The following is a 23,087-nucleotide window of genomic DNA, read 5'->3' on the forward strand; positions in this document are numbered from 1 at the left end:
GTTCTCTTAAATTTGATCGTCTTTGTCTTACAAGAATAATGCCCAAGACAACTAAATTATTGACACAACCATGGGTAATATGCATTTTAGTAAAAGTGATTTTGCCTATGAACATTTTCTTCTTCCCTTTCCACAGTGAGGCACTTTAGTTGTGGACGGCCACAAAGAGCTTCATTCATGATGAAAGATTCAGCAGTCAAATTTGCAAAAACTCCACCATTTGGAATCTCTCCTTGTAGTTTGTTGTAGGAGAGGTTGATATACTTAAGATAAGTAAGTGACTCCAAGGATTTGGGGATCTCACCAACTAAATTATTCTCAAAAGGTCCAAATTTACTAAGCTTAACATATTCAAATGATTTGGAATATTCCAAATGATTTAGGAATATTTCCTTGCAAATTGTTATGTGCTAAGGAGAGATCTTGCAAGTTCTTTAGTCCACCCAAAGATGTTGGAATATTGCCTGAAATATGATTTCTTGACAAATCCAGTGATATAAGAACATTTAAGTTTCCAAAACTTGATACATTTCCAACTAAAATATTGGAAGACAAGTTTACTTTCAATATGTCTTTCAAATTCCAAAGGAGGAGGGTATTTTTAAAATTAACTTATTAGAGTCCAAGTAAAGTTCTCGTAAAGAGGTAACATTTCCTAAACAATGTGGTATTCCTCCAGAAAACTTGTTTATGCTTAATGATAAATAGGCAAGCTTTGTGATTTCACATATCTCATCAATGATTAGGCCATGCAGCTCATTGCCTTCAAGATTCAAATATTGAAGATCCTGAAAGCCACCAATTACTTTTGAATTGATCCTGTCAAAATATTTTCTCCCAAGTATAGTTCATAGAAACTAGTGAGATTCCAAATTTTGATGGAAGATGGCCAATTATAGAATTGTTTCCAAGATTTAAGCATCACAAAGTTGAAATGTTAAAAATGTTGGACGGAATAGATCCCCTCAACTTGTTATCTGACAATGATAATATCTCAAGCTTATGGAGATTGCCTATTTCCATAGGTATGAAACCTGTATTCAAAAGATTAATTTTAGTGAAGTTATTTAAAGTGAATAATAAAAATAGTAAATAAGACAAATATCTAACAAATGAGATGTATCATTGTCCATACTCCTTTATATATTAGGTCAGTCAAGTTCTACAATAGAGTTTAGCTTTCTCCCCACACAATAACAAGATGGACACTTATCTTTTACATAGATTCTTTAAATTATTTTATAAATATAATTCAACTTATAAATAATTAAAAAAAATTCTGTTAAAATAAATAAAAGATCAAGACTTTTTATTTATTCGTACCATAGTCGAGCATTGTAACCTAAATATAAAAATTAAATCATGCTTTAGTTTTTTGTCTTAACATGCCTCCACTCCTCCAACATTTAATGGTTGAAACTGAGAAAACTTATTAAGATTCAAGATTAAATTTCAATTTCATTTCAAATATCGCAATCTCTTACAAAATATCTTTGTAATGGGGTAACAGATGAAAAAAAAACTAAAATTAATGTTTCCACTTTTGCACAAAATAAAAACATGTGAGTTGAAAAAATGATTGTAGCAATTATATGTAATTTTTTAACTGTTAAAACATGTCTACAATGTTTAGGTTTTTAAGATCACCAATTTTATTAGGAATATTTCTTGTAATTAAGCAACAGATAAAAAATATATATAACAATGCTATCATTTGCTGAATGAATACCTTCCAAGTTATTGGAACCCACAATTAACTGTTGAAGCATGGTCAAATTTCCAATACTTTTGGGTATATGACCTAAAAGAAGATTGACACTTAAAAGCATAAGGGACAGTACATTAGTTAAAGCACAAATTGTCTAATGCCATTTAGAAATCACAAATTAGCTAGGCATAAGGTATTCCCAATATTTTCACTCATTTTAAGAAAATACTATTACATTGTTAACTTTGTTAAAAATCAAATATTATAGTTTTACTTGTTTTTTGATACTGTAGTTTTTTAAATAAAGGAATTATTCTAGAACAAAGGAATTAAATAATTTTTTAAAGAAATAATACTCATCAGGCTTATGTCTCAGACCAAGTAGCCTAGTATTTAACAGGACATAACATATGGTATCATAAGTTAAGTAAGACCCATCATCATCATATAAATTTTTGGCTAATATATATTGTATGAGAATAAGACCATGTAGTTTGCCTAACTAAAAAAGTTGTTTTTGTGGTGACAGTTCATGAGCTGATAGCATGAGCTCACTCAAGATCCTGAACAATTCATATGATGACATCATATATATATATATATATATTGTAGTATTGAAGATCATAATTTTTAAATGTTCATTATCTCGGCAATTTCTTTAAGAATATCTATAACAATATTATTGTAAAAGAACAAACAAAAATGAAAATAAAAGGCAATGTTTTCATTTAAAATGATGCAGAGAAAATCATTTAAGACAAATGGGTAGTAATGCATGGGCTATTGAGCTTTTACGTATTTAAGTTTTTATATTTATCTTCAAACAGGTTTGATAGCCGCAACTTGTATATTTATTTATTTATTATGAAAATAATTTGATTCGTTTAAAAAAGAACTTCATTTATGTAAAAATGAAAAAAAATTAAAACATTGTTTATTTTCATTCTCCCTTTCTTCTACTCTCCCTCTTTCTTTCTAATACATGTGAAATCTTTTCAATTATTACTTGATTTAACCCGCTTATTTGCAAGATATGGAATTATTTTGCAAACAAAATAGAAAGTTGGATACATAAAAAATTATTTTAATCAAAATATGTCATTGAGGTTCATATATACAAGGGTACAAACAGATAGTGTTTTTATTATGTTTATAGACTTTATGTTTTTTATTTAGGCTCATATACAAGGGTATGTAATATTTTTTCCATATATGAGGGTGGAAATGGAAACCGGGCAATTGGTTGTGAGCTGATGCAAGCTTTTTCGAACAAAAGAATTAAAAATTATATAAATTATTTTTATATTAATAAAAATAATATCCAAATTTTTATTTTACTTATTTTTTTTCCAAAACATGTTTGATATGGGCTCTTGAAATGTTGTTTATTTTTGTACATATAAATTAATTTGCCAAAGTAGATTTCCATTTAAATGAAAATAGGATATAAAGAAGTCCAATTTGTTTTATTGTTTTGATCAATACCAATGTCAAGTGCATAAAAATACAATCAGAATATATTTGATAAGGTTGAATTTAGAGATTTGGCAAGTGAGAAGTATATACCTTTGAAAAAGTTGTATTCTAATGATAACTCCTCGAGGTCCTTGCAATGTGCCAACTATTGTAAATTTGGAAGTCCATTGCATATATTAGAAGGAATGCTCCCGACAAATTATTCCAACTTAAATCAACAACCCGTAACTCAGACATATTAAAGATAGCTAATGAAATTTGGGCAAAAACTTATTTCCGCCTAAATATAAGAGTTCTAGACTTTTAAGATTACCAATCTCTTCAGGAATATCTCCTACAATCTTATATAAAACAGATTCATCAAATTTATTGTAGTGGATCAAAGTATAACTCTTGAAGTTGGAAATAAAAGAGGAAAGTAAAACATAAGATAATTTTTAAAACTATTAATAGCTTATTCTTCATCAATTTTTGAATTAGGAAAAGGGAAGTCAAAACAAGATATGATAATGAAAACAAAAGAGGAGAAGAAGTTGAGATAGGGCTATAAAGACATAGACAATGCATAAGCTGATAGTTCAATATCTATCTCTCATCCATCTCTCTATGTAGAGAATTAAAAGGAAAATCTTCATCGTCTTGATGTGTGACAAATAAATAAAAAGAAACTATTGAGAGATTCAAAAGAAAAAAGCATGGGGTTAGAGGGGGAAATCTTCATATAATCATTAAGAACAGTATTAGATTCTTACCTATACTTTTTAACCCAGAAAACAGATGTAAATAGAGTAAAGAATTCTTGTGCATGTAAGATAAATCTGAATGTATAGTTAAGTTGAAAATTTTGACAGTAATGCATCATGAGCTGTTGGGTGTATAGTTGAGTTTTCAATGTTAGTTAAGTCAAAATTATTACAACAAAAAATAGAAATCACTAAAAAATTTTATTGCATATAACAACATCATATCTCGGTCCTGTCTAAAAATTGGCTTCCCAAGCAGCATCCCTAAAATAAAAAATAACCAAATTTTTATGCATAAAGAATTATTACAACAGGAAATTTCACAGATGCACAAACTTATTGATACCTCGTAATAAAAGAAAATGTGAAAATGAAAAATAAAGTGCATCTTGTTCATAGTAATTCTTAGAAAATAATCTACAAGTGTTGCAAAAAAGAACATAATATGAACAAAAAGAACTCAAATGCTGCAGAAGAGAAGACATCCTAACCAATGTCACTAAAATTAACAATAACTAAAGTCTCTTTTTAGCTAACCAAAACTAAAGTATTTTTGTGAATAAAGAATTATAGACATAGGATATTTAGCACGTACACAAATGTAATAATAGCACAAGAATTTTAGTAAGAATTAAATTTTACGGTAAGGTATTTTAAGAGTATTTTTTTATAAAATTTGAGGTAAATCTATCAAGAAAAATTGGGGGTTCAATGGAAACTCTGCTGGTAGCCTATCATAAGGTTCTTTGTTCAAATCCTTGTTGTGAAAGAAAAGGATTTTTTTTTTTTTTTGATTCAGCGTTGAGAAATTACTATATTTGATGGACACCAAAGTGTTGCAAATTTCACAACACAATTCTTGTGCATTTGGAGCCATGAATCTGAATATGTAGTTGAGGGGTCTAAAGTATAATTATCAAAGACAGTGAAGATGTAAATAAAAAAATAAGTTTGTGGAGTATTAATTGAATCAAAATGAAAAAAATACTCATGCATACCTTTCAAGGTATTAAAATTGTAATTATGTTTGAAGAAAAAAAGGTAGAAATGACTTTAAACTAAAAAAAATGAGAGAGATTTTACTAACACATCTTCACTGCACTATTATTCATATATATTTTTTATTTCACAAAATGGTTTTCCAAACATGTAAAAACTTTCTTGGAGCATGTTCTAATTAGCATGAGTTAATGAAATGATTATCAAGGCATTATTCTTACACATGATTTTTCCTGGAAATATAATTTCATTCAGGAAAAAAAAGAGAGCTCATTTTAGTACAGATGCATAATAAGAAATCGTAAAAACAAAAATGAGCAGCACTTACATATTTTGTTAAAGAAGAGCTTTTATTCAATAAAAATAAGATAAAGGTTTCCCATTTTATCTAAGCAAGAAATATATCCCAAGGAATATATAATACCAAAAGATAGATTAAAGTACAAGAAATTTGAATATAAAAATTGGAACATAGCCTTGTCATTTTTTTCCCCAACAATTCTCTAGATAGAGGCACGAAGAAAAAAGTATCATAACAAGACAGATTGCAAAAAATTATATGCGTTTTATGTATGATGTACAGGTTAGACACTAAATTAAAAAATTTTAAAATATCATACTTCATTATCAAAACATTTAAATCTAACTGATAAAATAAAGTATGGCTTTTTTGGCTTTTATATATTCTCTTTTACTCTTCAATTTTTAATACATATTTTGTTGAGCTTCGCATAACTTTTACCAAAAAATTTAGACTATCCGCACAGTGATGGTTCACGTTTTCAATTTTTTTTTTTTTTGGTTGAAATCACATATTTGATTTCAGATAGAAGGAATTTTTCCAGATTGTATTATTGATTTGACAAACTAAGAGCAACGGCTTTTAACTAGTAAACTTAAACTTGTTTTTATGTCTGGCCGAAAAACTTTGTCTCAATTATTAAACAACTATGATAATGATTGGACATTTACAGTACTTCAACATTAATATATAAATCTATATATACACACATTTCAAATATTACCTCCAATTTTGAAATTCTAATGAGGGTCTAAATAATAATTATGTAGATAATAACTTTCACTTGAGAGAAACTTTATATAAAAAGATTATATATTCAACATCATTCCACAATTCAAATTTTTTTTAGATTTTTTCTCAAAAATTGGCTTTCCAGACAAGCAACAGAGACCGACTTCTGAGATTAGAAAAGAGAAGTTAAAGGAAGATAAGATAACAAAAACAGTAAAGAAGAAGTTGAGACAGAGCTACAAATTAAAGACAGACAATCCATAATCTGATAGCTCAAATTAAAAGGAAAATATTCATAGAATTGATTATTGAAAAATAAATAGAAGAAAAAGAAACTATTGAGAGAGTTAAATGAAAAGAGCATGGATTTGGAAGGATAAATCTTCATGTAATCAATAACACTATTGCATGCTTACCTCTGTTTTGAAGTCCAAAAAACAGAGTAAGATAATTCTATGATATTTGATGGACACCAAAGTGTTGTAAATTTCACAACACAATTCATGTGCATGTAAGCCACAAATCTATATGTTTAACTGAGGGCTCTAAAGTACAACGATCAATGATGATGAAGATATAAATGTAAATAATGCCTTTCTTGTTGCTTGCAAGAGCATGAGATGGTAGAAAGCAAGAAATAGATAATGATGGGTCGTGATGTGAATGTGTTCATATTTTTAAATTTAGAAGGTCACCCAAAATTCCTTAGGGTTATTGCTTGTCATATGATTAATGAACTCAAATGAACAGGACAAAAGAAAAAACATGTTTCTAGTGGTGCTAATAAATTTATTTAAAAATCTAAAAAATATTAAAAAAATATAAATATTATATTTTTCTGAAGGCATACCTTGTAAATTATTCTCATTAAGGTCTAACATTTGAAGTACGTTCAAACTCCCAATTGATTTGGGAATATCTCCTATAATTTAAAAATAAAATTTTGCAAGGAAAAAAAACTTATACGTAATATATTTTAGCATCATAATAAAGCTATAAACTTAAATACCAACAATGATTAATGATGACATGATCAAATGAAAAGTTATGATCTTAAAAAATTGAACTGGACTAGCCATTTTAATCAGTTGAACTGGAACTAGCTCTTGGCCCATTCCAAAAGTGGACACGAAGTGAATTGATCAATGACCGAAAAAGTGATATAATGTTGCAAATAAATTCTTACATAATACATGATGTGGTTAATTATTATGCGTTCCTAAAAAAATTTAAAAACAACAACCAAATTTTGAAGTCTCTTTATCTTTCCTACGCCTTTGCCTTACACCTCAAATATAAACAAATCTTGGCACTATGTATTGAGGAATATGCTTGCCTCTTTTTTTCAGCCCATGAAATAGAGATGTTGATTCTGGTTTATAGGGACTAAAGTTTTCTATTTTTCAATTTATTAATTCTTGTTGACAGTTTAAGGAAAACAACTGATATGGAGATTTTATATTTTAATATTGGTGTAGATATTAACACTGTCACACTAGTGATTATGTTCCAACTGACAAAAGAAGAACAAAAAGGAATGAAATGATCGATAGCACCAAACTATCATTTACTAATAGCGTATCAAATTTCCAATGCATCTTTATGTTGCCAAACAATTAATTAAAACCCAAAAATGAAGTCATATCAAAAGTGAAAATGAATAAAACATAATATACTAAACAAATGGCATTAGACAAAAAACTTTCTTGATACCAAGAGACAGACTTTGTAATTTTAAAGTTTCATGAAATGTGTTAAAATGATGCAATATAACTTTGAGATAATTGAGAATATATAAAAAAAAAAAGACTACTAATTTTGGAATGTATTCCATGAGAAGATAGTGCTGTAAGTGAGGGAGTTAACTAGCACAAGCAAAATCATTTTACACGTGCCTCTATTAAACTTGCAAAAACTAAAAACCCCTTTTGTAAATTCAATGGAAAAAAATAAACCTTATATTTCAAAATAAAAAGACATGCAGTTCAATATAAATTAAATATCTTGAATCATAACACAATTCATAAGCCAAATACATCATATTGGCTTTTTATACAATATATATTTTATATGGATAAATTTTGATAAAAAATATAATATGTCATTTAAGTTTCACTTATATTGAACTTTATCACTATACTGAATGTTGTTGACCAATTTTTCAAGAAAATATAACATCCAAAAGACTATCTATGAAATATTTCAAGGACATTATGTTAATGTCTTTCTAAAATAAAAATACTTAATAATTACACGTATATTTTAAGATATACCTGTTCAATTTTTAGTTTGTACAAATAGTTTGATCCATGCAATGTACAGAAAGAAAAAAGGTATGTTGTAGTGCAATTGAACTAAGAAAATCAATGATAATTTTATTAACACTTTGATGTCTTTGATATGAAATATGAACACATTTTGAACGTTTCCTCACATCTAGAATTCTAGCAATAATAATGTATCAAAAACCATTAATTATACAAGAATTTGACCAATTAATGAAAGTTAAAATCAGAATTAGAGTTAATATCTTGGTAGCTAGTATAGATTGGTGACATAATCTAATACAAAATGTGAATTATATTGCTAATCCTACTGTAAAACTTTTGTAGTGCCACATATCATTTAAGGTTCATTTTATCCGACTTTAAAACTAAAGTATTTCAATAAGTCTCTAGTTCTAATCAATGTTTGCAAATAGTAATTAAAAAGAATCATTCATATATAAAAATAGAAGTTCTGGAACACACAAATGTATAACCAAAAGGAAAAATTGGTAGAGAAATATATATATATATATATATAGACACAGACACACTGAGAAAACAATTAAAGAGGGAAAACATATAGTAGTTATAACATCATAATTTGATGAAAAATTACCTGGCATATTGCTTGGAAAAAGATTAATGCTTAAAGATATAAAATTTAAATTTGTCACACATCAGTTATATTGAGAATATTTTCTATGTATTTGATAAAGATATAAGAAAAGTTTCTAACGCTCCAAGTGTTCATGTCTGGTCAATTCATTTTTAACAAATCAAAATTTTAAAATGTAGAAGAAATGTTTCAGGATCATCCTTTTAATTTTCTGTAAACTTGTGAAAGAACAACTTGAAGACCCTTAATTCTAGGGGACATATATATTTATATAATATTGCCCATGAATGAACTATCTCAAAAAATAGCACAAATATGATAAAAAGTTACACATTATGTGATTATGATTAGTTGAAAGTTCACATTCAATATTATTTCCATTAAAGTCTAGCCCTTGAAGTTTTGTCATGTTTCCAATATTCCTTGGTATTTGGCCAGACAACTTGTTAGCAACTAGAAGTATAATTTTCAAGTTTGTGAGGTCACCAATTGCTTGAGGAATATTTCCTGCAATGTGATAATAAAAAAACCACATTATTATGAATTCTCATGTATAAGATTATGATAAAAGAAAAAAAAGTAACAAACATAAATTTATGAATGCATTTTTTAAAGTTATTGTGATTATGATATAATAACGCTTGAATTTTGTATTTAAAAGAAACTAGAGTCCGGAAAAATAATGAAGCTCTTAAGTCATCCAAAATTTTGTTATATATAACCTCTAATTTTAGCTCTATTGTTAACTGTCACAAAACAATTCATTAGCATAAATATACAAAATTAGTGCATGTTTCTTTCAAGGAATACCTAAAAAAAGGCTCATATATACCTTTCAAGGCACTGAAATCGTAATTATGTTTGAAGCAATAAAAATAGTAGAAATGAATTTAAACTAAAAAATAAGAGAAATTTTATTGATACAGTTTCAATGCGCTAATATTCTTATATTTTTCCCTCCAAAAAACAATGGCTTTTCCAACATGTAAAAACCTTCTTGAGGCATGTTATAAATAGCATCGGTTAATCAAATGACATATTGTCAAAGCATTATACTAGTAAGTTTGAAATTTCTATGATGCACCTTTTAATTAATAAAAAAAGCATATTCGAACCTTTGGTAAACTATATTCAACAGAGTTAAAAATTAAATTATAGTCTATATTTTGAAAATTATGGGGTGGTTTCATTAATATTAATGAAATTAAAGATTAATGAATAAATTTTTCTCTAATAATGAATCATAAATAATATGAAAATTTTCTGACAATATGTAATATCAAAACTCACAAAACATTTTGAATAAAATCTTACATATATAAACAAGGAAAAATTAATTATTTTGTTCCTATACTTTCATCGAGTTTGAAACTCAATCTCTATGCTCTAATTCATCACAAGTTGGTCCTTATACATTCCTCAATCTCTGTTCAAAACACTTTTTAATATTTTTAATTACTGTAAGTGCCATGTAGGATGAGTTATAAGAGAATAATTTATTTTCTAAAAAATAAGGATGGATGGAAATAACAGAGGGAAGTTTAAGGACTAAATCATGACAAGTTAAAGTATAAAGACTGACTTGCAAACTCAAAAACTACAAGGACTAACCAGTTAATTTTTCCTATAAAAACATAGAATTATTAAGAATAATTATTATATAAAAACCGATGAAATTAGTGTATTATATGCGATATTATATAAAAAATATGAATACATTATATATTTCATTGAATTTGTATAATTACCGTTCTTAAATAATTAAAGTGGGAATTATTTTTTATATTCTTTACAAAGTTCTTTATTTAAGTACTGTTGAAAAGTTAATATGCTGCTCATATTTTATATTGTTATATATTTTTATTCTTTTAGGTTTTATATAATTATACATCGTCAATTATCTAATAGCATTTCTCTCAAAACATAAAATTACTTTTAAAAATATCAAAAATAAAAATCTAAAAATGAAAATTGAAATACAATACTTTGTCTGTGAGTGTGTGTAATTAAAAAAAACTCCCAGCCACCTTTGATTAATTCTAACTTCATCCCTCCTTCAAATGAAGAGAACCTGAAAATATAGTTATCTTTAAAAAATATTTTTTTCATGACATTCATAAAATTCTTGCGGTTGAAAAGTTGTTGGTTGGATAGATTGATTACACTTGTAGGGTAATACGAATCCTATGATTATTCAGAATTATAACGCCTATAGAGAGATGGATAGTATAATTAACTCATGGCACAAAAAAAAAAAAAAGAAAAGGAAAACCTTAAAAGCCCTTAACAAATGTTTGATTAATCTACATACATCACATGTTTTGTTCAGATAAAGCCCGACATGTACCACATGGCCACACTAATCAATCTATAAACATCACTACAATAGAAAATAACTAAAGATTGATTTTTATGCATATAAATAATTACTGAAACAAGAAATTTCATGAATACATAAACTTTATAACCAAAAAATGTGAAAAATGAACAATAAAGTACATATTGTTCATAAACTTACATTTAATGTCATATTAAAAGTTAAATTTTGTTAAACTATAGGGATTGAAGTTCTATATTTTTTATTTTTTTATTTTTGTTTACAATTTAAATGGAACAAGTGACATAGAGACTTCATATTTTAATATTGATATTTTGTTAAACTATAGGGATTGAAGTTCTATATTTTTTATTTTTTTTATTTTTGTTTACAATTTAAATGGAACAAGTGACATAGAGACTTCATATTTTAATATTGATATTAATATTGTCACTCAATAAGTACATTTCAACTCTAATATAATATATTAATAAACTGTTTTTTGACCAGAAAGGCATTGCTATTCATGAGATTGTGGCAAATCTTGTTTGGGAGAATGACAAATAAGGACCTTGTAAGAACATTAATACCAAATTAAAAATTTTAATATTGAAATATGGTAGAAGGAGTACTGAAATTTGAAAACATCAATGTCAAAAAATCCTATTTTGACATTAATGTTCTTACAAGGTTCTTATTTGTCATTCTCTCATCTTTTTTTCCTCACTCCAACTGGAGCTTTCTTTGTTCCAACATAACAAAATGCCAATCCACATGACATCCTAACCAGTATCCCTAAAATTAAAAATAACTAAATACTTATTTTTATGCATAAAGAATTGTAGAAGAAGAAAATTTCACACATACACAAATTTATAAACAAAAGAAAAAATTACGAAAAGAATATGCTTATTTTTATAGTAATAATGATAAGAAAACTAAAAAAATAAAATATAGAAGCTAGCATATCATAAATTGAAAAAACAAATCTTGGAAATTATTATGATCAAGATGTAAATTTGAAGTACAGCCGACTTTGCCATGCCTTCTAGTATATGGCCTGAAAGAAAAATTAGCAACAAAATTTTACCAAAAAAGAAACAAGAAAAATCAACATCCTGGAATAGACAAAATGGCTAGCCCTCTGTCACGATGAGAGCGTATCAGAAAGATAAGGAAGAAGAAAACGGCAACCCGCCGCTATTCTGTTCTGATTAATCCATCTCCCACGCAAGCCTCAGAAAGCAACTTTGCGCTTTACTTTGCTGATTAGATGGGAAATTTTGCAAGAAGAGGAAATATCAAAGACAGGTGCTGAAGAAAGATAGAAGGTGCTGATCGAGCAAGTCTTCAATCTTGACTCCTTACAAGTTAATTTGTTCCTATTTTTTATCAAACTCCTCTTGAATTCTTGGTGGTCAAAATTGATTTCTTCTACTTTTGGTGTGATAAATTCATATGTGATCGTTACTTCATATGTTGAGAATTACATGTTTATATGCCTTATTGCTCTTTGTGCATTATGTTTACCAAACCATCGAGTGTCATATATATAATGTTGAACAATTTGTGTTATTGTGGTTGCTATCTTGGTGTTCGTCTTTGCCGCAACTTGGGGTTTGTACTGTACAGAAAGGGAATCTAAATTCATGATACTAGCTTGTTTCATAAATGATAACTTTTGTTCTGGTAAGATCTTGTTTGGTAGACAACTTTGAGGATTTTTTTTTTTTATATCTTATTTGCCTAGTTAAGTATTCTGACTTTCAAGTGCTGGTTGCGAAGCATTCTGTCTTCCTAACAACTCACTTTGTTGATTTTTTTCTATTTGTACTTAGGGAATCCTGAGTTGAATTTTTGTATGTATATTACTCTCCCAGTTTGGTTTGATGTCTAAAATTTTCATGATTTTTGGAGCCCATTTGCATGGTCAAATATGCTGGTCTTTGGGACTGGTCTTGGAAAGCTTTCCTTCCTGATTTGTATATTTTGATGTGCTTATGCAGAGTTGACTTTAAGCTATTAAGTACGCAACAAAAAAATGTGGTGGCAAAGATAAATGCATGCCTCCATATATGTGGTCTATATTAGTTAAGAAATTAAAGGCTGGGAATCATCTAAGGTTGCCAACATTCTATGAAGTATCAGTTATATCGACCAATAATAATAATAATGATTATAATAATGAAGAATAAGGAACTCAAAACTGTACACATAAAGGAACACATATTACATTTGTGTAGTGGCGGCAAGAAGTGGTTACATAATCTAATTTGAAATTTGCATTTACAATTATATTGCTTGTGTAGATATTAGCATCAGAGAATTTAACTTTTAGATATATAATACTTGGGCATGACAACAATTAAAAAAAAAACCAATATTACAAGATGACGTTTTTAAAGAAATCATTTTAGTAAAAAAATGGGTATAAATTTACTCAAAACAAAAAATTGAGTTTCACAAAATGTTTGTGAAACAAATGCTTTATGCTGAATCAATAACTTCTCAAGTAGCACACACCTTGTAAAGAATTAGCTGTAGTCTAACTGTAAGCTTTTGAGCTCTTTGCATTGTATGGCAGAGCTCTAATACTTAGTTATTCTTTTGAAGATATAGCATATGAAAATTTATAAGTCTATGACATATTCTTCTTTTTTTTTGTGAAATTACATTCAATTTTAGATGATAGGAATTTCAATATTATTCAATGAACAAACTAAAAATATTATACTATGTTTTGCTAAAGGTGTACCTCGTAAATTATTTACACTGAGGTCTAACTCTTGGAGCATATTCAAATTTATTGGAGCTTACTGTCTAAGAGCTCATAATTTTGAAATCTCAATTATGAATAATTTCTTTAAGATTATGTATTAACATTATGGTTCAAAAATCCTAAAAGAATGAAACAAGATATAAGAAAAGCATTGTAGTTGTTTCTAATTATGCAAAGAAAACCATTTAAAAAAATATATGACAGTAACGCATAATTAGTTGTTGAAAGCACATCATTATTGTTTTCAGAAAATTATTATGTGCGTTGATGTGTGAAAACATTACATCTGAATACTCTGTTAGTTTTGGTGATACATATAGGTGTGCCCTTTTTATTTGTAATTGAGGTGATGCTAGCAGAAAGCTAAAAAAAAAAAAATTATAGTTTTCAAAATTTGGGTATTGTTTCTTTTTTCTGTATTAAGGAATACATAAAACTCTTTATGTAATTCATTCAAACAAAAATTAATATTCTAGTATTTTCTTTTAAGTTGTTGAATAGATCTGCAAATTTTTAGCAGTAATTTTTTATTTAAATAAAAATTTATGATGAACATTTTTGAAGTATTTTAAAAACCAAATTCATTTTTACTCAGAGAAATTGCATAAAAAAGCATATCAAAAGTAATGCATGCATACACAGAAGTTAGTACATCATAATTTATTAGCACTAATTAAGATATAAGTATTGAAGCATAGTCAAATTTTCAATGCATCTTGGTATATGAAAGAAGATGAACACTTAAAGACATACACTTTTGAATATCTAGTTAATTAAAATTAAGTTTTTAAGAAATTAAAGTATAGAAATTTTGAATATAAAAATTGTAGCATGCCTTGTCTTTAGTATGTATATCCACTATATATATAATTTTTTATTTAAAAAATCCTCTACTGCATATGAAATATTTCATGGAAAGTGCTAACAAAAAGTATGGCGTTTGTTATTATTCACCAAAAAAAATGTGAAAAGGAAAAATTAGTAATTATTATAATTTGTTGATTACGATCTAAGTTGTCATAGTATAATGCATGACACATGAAAGAGGATCCCCTACCGTGCCATTTGCACACAACTTTCCTTTCCAACATTTCACACTCTCTCTATTTTTTTTTTTTTGCTTAAAACATTACACACTCTTAACTTCACAACTTATATGCAGCCAGAAAAATAATATAACTAAATAGAATATATTTTTTTACATAACTTGAATACTAAAATAAATTTTTAAAATATTATACTTATTTTTTCAACACGTAATAAGCTAACTAAGAGAAAAGTATGGCTTTTGGGTTATATATAAAAATATATTCTTTAATCTTTTAAAATACATGTTATTGGGCTTCGCGTGGCTTCAAAAATATTTAAGATTGAACGTTGAAGGTCCACAAGAGTCCCTCACAATTATCATGTTTTCTTCAAAATAATATTGGTTGGAAATTATGGAGATGGATAAAAATTTTATAAAAATAGAAGGAAAAAAAACATTTGTGCTTGTTTTGTATTGAACTTTACTAAAAGATGCGAGAAAACATTATAGGATTAAAAAAAAGTTTATAAAGCTCAATAAAATATATATTGAAATATGAAAGAATAAACAATTGTATAAAGATGGAGCAATATCTTCTATATTTTTAGGTTATATGAAAATCCCAATGAAACATACAAAAATTTAAAACAAATATAAAAATTATAAAAAAAAAAACTCAAATATCTCACCTATTATAAGTAGGATCTAAATACTGAAAGTAGAATATTCTATAGATTTGTAATTTAGCATTTAGTCATATTATGTTTTTCAAACTGCTACTATGACATTTGTAAAGATTGTGTACAAAAAGACAAATTCATTGGTGCAGTGGCCAAGGGAGATTTAAAATAACTGAAGCATAGTCAGGTTTCTAAGCTTTTTGATATGGAGCCAAAAATCTTACTAAGAGGTAAACTTAAAATAAAATCGGGCTTGTGATATCACCAATTTCTTTAGGAATGCATCTTGCAAAATAGCAACAAAACAAAAAGTACTAATGCTATTATTGCAATCATTAAAGTGAAATTAAAATATTTTGCCAAAGAAATTAAAGTTGAAGATTTAAAATAGTGGGCTGGTAGCAAATACCTGTAAAAGAGTTGTATTCTAATTGTATGTCTTTGAGCTCTTCGCATTGTACCCAGTTGGATGGCAGGGCTCCAGATAATGCGTTGTGTTGAAGATATAGCCCTTGTAATTTTGGAAGTCCATGACATACACTAGAGGGAATGCTTTCAGACAAATTATTCCAGCTTAAATCAATCTCTTGTAACTCCGAAATATTGAAGATATTTGATGGTATTTGGCCAGAGAGCTTATTTCCACCCAAATATAGAAGTTTTAGATTTTGGAGATGGCCAATCTCTCTTGGAATATCTCCTGCAATATTGTTTGATGAAGAAAAGAAAAATAAAACTAAATGAGGTAGAGAATCAAACATGGAGATGTGATGCAAATAAATACTCATTGCTGTATAAATACAAATATAAAATATAAATGCAAAGGCAGTTCCATTTTAATGTATCGTGCGAGAGATTGTCAAGGAATGTATAATTAATATATTTATTTTAATTAAAAACATTTAATCATCACAAACATATCATAAATTCATAGTGTGATAATTAATTAGTAGAGCCATCAGAATTGTTCGTGATGATGCACAACGAACCCATGTGAAAAGAAGAAAAAAATTTTAGTAGTAACTTCACTTGTGCCGAGCCTCTTTTATAAGTGTATATTGTATAGTCAAGTAGGTACAGATTTTGGCTTATATTTGACTAAATTTATTAATATTCCATACCTATTTAATTAATATTTATATACTTTTCTCTTATCTCTTAATTATATGTAAAATATGCATATTTTCTTCTTTTTATATTTTACAGGAAAAATAATAAATTAAATTTAAAAACTAAAATATATTCGGACTGTAGAGGCATCACAATTACATCCGGCCTTTATTGCCAGGAGAAGAACAACATTGGGATAATGAACATGTTTATATTGCTGCATTGTGAACATGTTTCATTATCTATCAATGTCATATTGGATATTGCCATGTGCAGGAGAGAAAGAGGGGACTAAATAAGGGATTAAAGGAGCAACTATGATACATTTTATTGGCCATATGTACATATATTTAATTTATAATATAAGCCTTTAAATGGTGTTAATATTCTGTGGCAAAAGTAATTAGATGTGACACATCTAGAAAAAGGTGTTTCATGAAAAAAATTCCTTAAAAATGATTCAATGAGCAACTGATTAATTTTTCTTTCTTGAATGAACACGTTTAAGTACCATAAAAAGCTTTTCCATGTAAAATTGTTGTAGATATTTAATGCCCACTAAACTATTACATATTTCTTATAAATATATTGAAGGGATTATCATGGACATGTTGAGTGGAGAAGTTGTTTCAAGCAATGCATTATTGAAACCATTTGAACAATATGACGATAACACAATATGACCTCTTGAGAGCATGGTTAACTTTTCAATGCTTCTTCAATGACGAGGCAAGACAAGTTAAAGGCATGTCATTATATATATAATTTTCATATTTGTAAGATGAGTACTTTTGATTTTATAGAGTATCTCCTATAGTATTTCTTTCAATGTGGCAACAAAATTGGCCTATGTAGAATTGAGGAGACAATATTCCGATCAATTACCTATAATAATATAATAACTTTAAGCAAATCACAATCAATATAATATATTTGTTTGACACAAAGTATTTAACTTTGATAAATTGACAGTCTTCAAGAATATATACTTATTGCGTTATGGTTCAAAAATCCCAAATGAAAGAAACAAATTCTATGAAAAGCAATGTACTTGTTGTTTATCATAATGCAAAGAAAATAATTAGAAAAATATGACAGGAATGCATTATGAGTTGTTGGAAGTATGGTTAAGTTTCAAAATTATGATGCTTACAACAAAAAATATAGAAATAACTGAAAATTTTCATTGGATATCAACATCGTACATCCATTCTTTCAAAAATTGTTTCCAGAAAATTGGTTCCCAAATGAGAAGACATGTCCTGGCTGGCATTAATAAAATTAAAATAATTAAAGACTTATTTTTATGCATAAAGAATTATTAAAACAAGAAGTTTTATGAATAAACAAACTAATAATAAAACAAAAGATGAAAATAAAAAATAAAATCAAATGTTGATCTTAAGTAGTAATGCTAAAAAAATCATCTAAAAGAAGAAGTAGCTACTTCCTAATTTGGAAAAAAAATAAAAAATTGAACTTAGATGCTCCGGAAGAGAAGATGCCCTCACTAGCACCATTAAAATTAACAACAACCAAATTCCTTTTTTAACCAACTAGAACTAAAGATTTTTTTTTTTGTTTGAGTTTGTGTATCATCCCTTAAATGATTACCATTTTATTTAAAATAAAATTCAAGGAATCATCCTTCAAAACTCATGGCTTCTAAGAGGTGTTATTGAATGTAATTCTATGAATACATTCATCAAATAAAAGCACACATTAACACACATGTGGGGAACTTTAGTTGGGAAAGGATTGTAGAGATATCTCATGCATTCATGTGTATCACGGTCCTCTGGCTACTAAAATGTCACTCAGATACGTTAAGACATGATCTGGACAAATTCTAAGCCCAAGATCGAAGGATCAATTTATTATAAACAAACCTCCCAAAAGCCTCTCAAAATAATCCAATCTCATATCTGAAGGTTAGGAGGCATATTACGGAGTCTAGATGAGTTCTCAGAGTTAGGAGCTTTCTCTCTTTTCATCTTCTTTAGATTCTTTTTATATCTCTTATCTAGGATTGTAGTTTTAACTCTATTATTTCTTGTTCCCTATCAGGTAGGGAGTGGCCTAGCTATAATGGATTTTATTCCTTTTTGGTTTCGTTTATATTCCTATTGAACATCAATTTTTGTCTATGAGAATTTTTGTCTAGTTGAGATGAATTTTCGTTTATATAGATCACTGCTATATAGATTGTCTGTGGGTGGTTTGATGACCTAGAAAGTGAAAGACTTACCAAGACCTAGAGAGATAGTCGGAATAATTTAGAGGTTGCTGGTAACTCAAATCATAGCTTTATGATTTAGTTAGAGAGTAGAGTTTAGGGGGATCTAAATTTAACTCTAATTAAATACATCCTTATATACTGGAAAGGAATTGGGATACCAAAGACACAATTATCACTGTAAAAGAAGGGAAATAAACAACTAGATTAGAGTAACACATTCTGGTAAGTGAACCTAATCCCTTGGTTTCTGATTGTTCATTAATTGTTTTCATCGCTTTTATCTTTCCCTTATTTATTTGTGTTATTTAATCAGTTATTAAAATCTTTTCAAAACTCTTATTTATTTTTATAAATAACAAATATCACTATCTTCTTCTGGGTTTGATTCAAAATGCTCTGAATTTATTACTATATCAATTACGTACACTTGTGGGAGCAATAAATATTGTTATTGTCACCAGATAGCTGTATTTTGACTAGAAAGCCATTAGCATTTAAGTTCACAATTATCAAAGTTTCAAAAGACAAAAGAAAAAAATGATGGATGGTGCCAAAATATAACCGGATAACATTAAACCTTGTAAATTATTGTGACCAAGATTGAAGTGTTTTTAATTAAGCAAAATCAAGTTTCCAATGCATCTTGGTATGTAATAACAAATTAATTTAAATCTAAGTATATGAGATTGTTTTTTAAGGAGAGATATATTTTGTAATTTTAAATTTCCTTGCAGTGTGTTAAAGTGATATAATATAACTTTATGAGATGATTGAGGCCATTGCTTAGCAAGGCATCATTTTTCAAGTTTATAATTTTTTATTTAATTTCAAAAATCATCCACTTCTTATAACATATTTCATGGAATGTGCTTACAAAAATATGATGTTTGTAATTATTATTCACAAAAAATGTGAAAAGGAAAAAATATTCATGTACTTATAATTTGTTGATTTCTATATAAATTTACAAAATAAAAATATAACCCATGACATGTGGAAGTGGATCCCCTCCTACAGTGCCAATTGCACACAGTTTTTTTTTTTTTTTGGTTCTATATGCATTCAACGTTACACACGTTTAATATAATATCACAAGCTACATGCAGCCAGAAAAAAATAAAAAAAACTAAATAGATCATAAAACAAATAGAATTTTTTTTCTATATAACATACAAGTTGATTACTAAACTAATTTTTTTAACATTATACTAATTTATTTCTACACATAATTGTCTAACAAAAAGAAAAGAATGGCTTTTTGGGTTATATATATATAGTATTTAATGTTTCAGTATATATTTTATTGAGCTTCACGTAGATTCAAAACTATTTCAGATTGAACAGTGATGATCCAAAAAGGTTCTTCACAATTATTTTATTTTACTTCAAATGATGTATATCATGTTAGAAAGATGCGTAGTTACATTGACAACACATGAAAACCAACAACAAAATGTCTATTGGAGAATGGAGATATATAACTATTTTTTGGAAAAGGAAAAAGTTGCACTTGTTTTGTGTCGAACATTACTGAAAGATACAAGAAAATATTGAAGGATTAAAAAAAATGTCTAGGAAGCTTAATAAAATATATAGAGAAATATGAAAGAATAAAAAAGTAGATAAAGGCTTGTGGAGCAACATTTTCATATTATATAAAAATTCAAGTAACATACATAAAAATTTAATATATATATATATATATATATTATACAAAACTTTACCACCACATCCCCATTCCCCATGCGGTTCATTCAAACATAAAATTCTAATTCTGATTATTTGAATTGCACTTTTTTATATAGAGTTAAAAACTTTGAGATTTAAATCTGAAAATTATAGAGACCATTCTAAATTACTATTATAAAATTTATATAAATCTCCACAATTCATAAAATTTTAAAAAGTCTAACTTACCTTACACTTTGTAGAACATTGACGGGTCAACATTTAATTAAAATTATCTGTATTTAATTTTGAAATTAATTTTACAATTGATTTAAACATACACTATTAAAAATAATCTCATGTATGTTTTTTGAAGAAGCCCATTGAAGACAAGGAAGAAAAGAGGACAAGAGGATAGCAGGGCTTGGAGTCCGCAGTCGCAAAATGTATATTCAGAGCTTAAGTGCAAAGAGAGTGGGAAGTGCAGGTGCAGCATGTTCGGCGTGAGAGTAAAGCAGCTGCAGATTTCTGAGCTAAGGTGGACGGAGATGGGAGACGGAGATCTTGGTCGGAGGGGGAGAGAAAAAGTGGAGGGGAGAGAGAATAATTTTTTATATTATAAAAAATTAAAAAATTTAAAATGGGCCCACTAATGGAAAAAATGGATGGAGAAAACGGCAAGTGACAGAACAATTAATCTTTGAGTTTGAAGAATATAAATGACCTATAGTTGAATTTAGGGTCCCTAATAATTTTTTGCATACAATTGAAAGGTAAAAATAACCCTTAATCCAAATGATAATTAATAGAAGTTTGTAGATGAATTTATTTTGACCAAAAACATAACTGGAAAATTGACGCCAAAGAAGATTAACTGAGCTTGATAATAAGACAAATTATCTTAAATCACACAAAAATCTACACTAAGATTAAGCAAAAGGAATATTTACAAACATAAGATAAATTTATATCATTGTAAAATGGAAGAAATGCTAATAACACATTAGTTATGTGAAACATACCTGTTAAGGAGTTGTAAGACAAAGACAACATCTCAAGTGAGGATAAGTTAGAAATAGTTGGAGGTATTCTTCCTCAAAGCTTGTTTCCTCCAATCCATAAAATCTTCAAACATTGAAGTTTTCCAATCTCAAATGGAATGGATCTTTCGATAGAATTAAATCTCCAATCTAATGTCTCTAACTTTGACAAATTAGAAACATTTGGAGGAATAAAACCTCCAAAACTATTATTACGGAGATGGAAGTGTTGAAGCATAAGTAAGCTTCCAATCCAAATTGGAATTTCTCCATTGAATTCATTGTAGTTCAAGTTGAGAATTTGCAGCTTGTGTAATGGAATCAACTCTTTTGGCAGCTCACCATGAAGGTTGTTACTATGAAGGTCAAGTTTAACTAGGAAAGACAAATTCCCAATTTTTGAGGGCAAGGTTCCCTTGAGACCCATCTCACCAAGATTCAAGGCTATTACTCTCTCATGATGAGCATCACACATAACCCCAACCCAATTGCAAATGGAAGAAGAGTTGGACCAATTAGCCAAGTGATTGTCAGGGTCCTTAACAGAAAACTTGAAAGCAAGAAGTGCCAATTCATCATTCGTTGTAAAATTGGTGAGGCATACAGTGAAATGAAAACAAAGTAGGGAGAACAAGAGAAAGGGGAAATGAAAACAAAGATTTGCCATGTTGGATAGGTTCAAGGCTTCTTAGGTTGATGAAGTGGTTGGAGGAGAAGGTTGTAGTATATATATACACACGCTTAGAAATTCATAAGCACAATTTTTAAATAGGACGGATGATTAATTATTTGCATGTAAATTAAAACTGTTGATTATGATGTTAATGGTAGAAATTTCTCGGCTCAAGTAATATCCCTTGTCTACTTTTGTATCAATCAGTGGCCACTATTTATAATTAATCTAAGGATGGCGGGGCCTGCAAAGAAGTTAGAAAATGAAGAGACATTATTGGCATATTCTTCAATTTGTTGGAGATTATGTCCATTTGATATTGGAAATAAAAAATGAATTTGATTGGGAGACATTAATTGAAGGAAAATGTTATTTTAATATCTTACATAATATAATACAGATATATAACAAAAAGAAAAAAATATATGAACCATTTGGATTGCGCAACTACTTTTTCCTTTGGACTTGACTCTTGAGCACTTCGATTTGTTCTCTCCCTACTTCAAATAAATTTATAAAAAAAAATAATGGCTTGTTTGATTTCTATCTGTAAAAACTACTTTTAAAATAAAAATATAGAAACAATTTGTTTGGATAAGTGTTCTGGATTTAAATATTTGCAAAACTGTTCTCATCTTTTGTTTTTTTTTTTTTTAATAAAAGATATTAGAATTATTTGTGTTTTCTTTTTTATGTTTATAGCACATTA

At 27.9% G+C, this 23,087-nt stretch overlaps 1 protein-coding gene across 1 annotated transcript; it reads right to left on the bottom strand.

The window, feature by feature from the left end:
• Positions 1 to 21,760: 21,760 nt before the first annotated feature.
• Positions 21,761 to 22,372, bottom strand: LOC129314021 (receptor kinase-like protein Xa21). Its single transcript, XM_054957401.1, has one exon. It carries the CDS (start codon positions 22,370 to 22,372, stop codon positions 21,761 to 21,763), a length of 612 nt encoding a protein of 203 aa, XP_054813376.1.
• Between the last annotated feature and the right edge of the window lie 715 nt (positions 22,373 to 23,087).

Source organism: Prosopis cineraria, unplaced genomic scaffold, assembly GCF_029017545.1.
Source record: "Prosopis cineraria cultivar Desert tree isolate PC_DT_omini unplaced genomic scaffold, ASM2901754v1 PC6, whole genome shotgun sequence".
Lineage (NCBI taxonomy): Eukaryota > Viridiplantae > Streptophyta > Magnoliopsida > Fabales > Fabaceae > Prosopis > Prosopis cineraria.

Excerpts from the sequence above, each read along its gene's own strand:
- LOC129314021 (XM_054957401.1), bottom strand. The coding sequence starts at position 22,372 with ATGGCAAATCTTTGTTTTCATTTCCCCTTTCTCTTGTTCTCCCTACTT.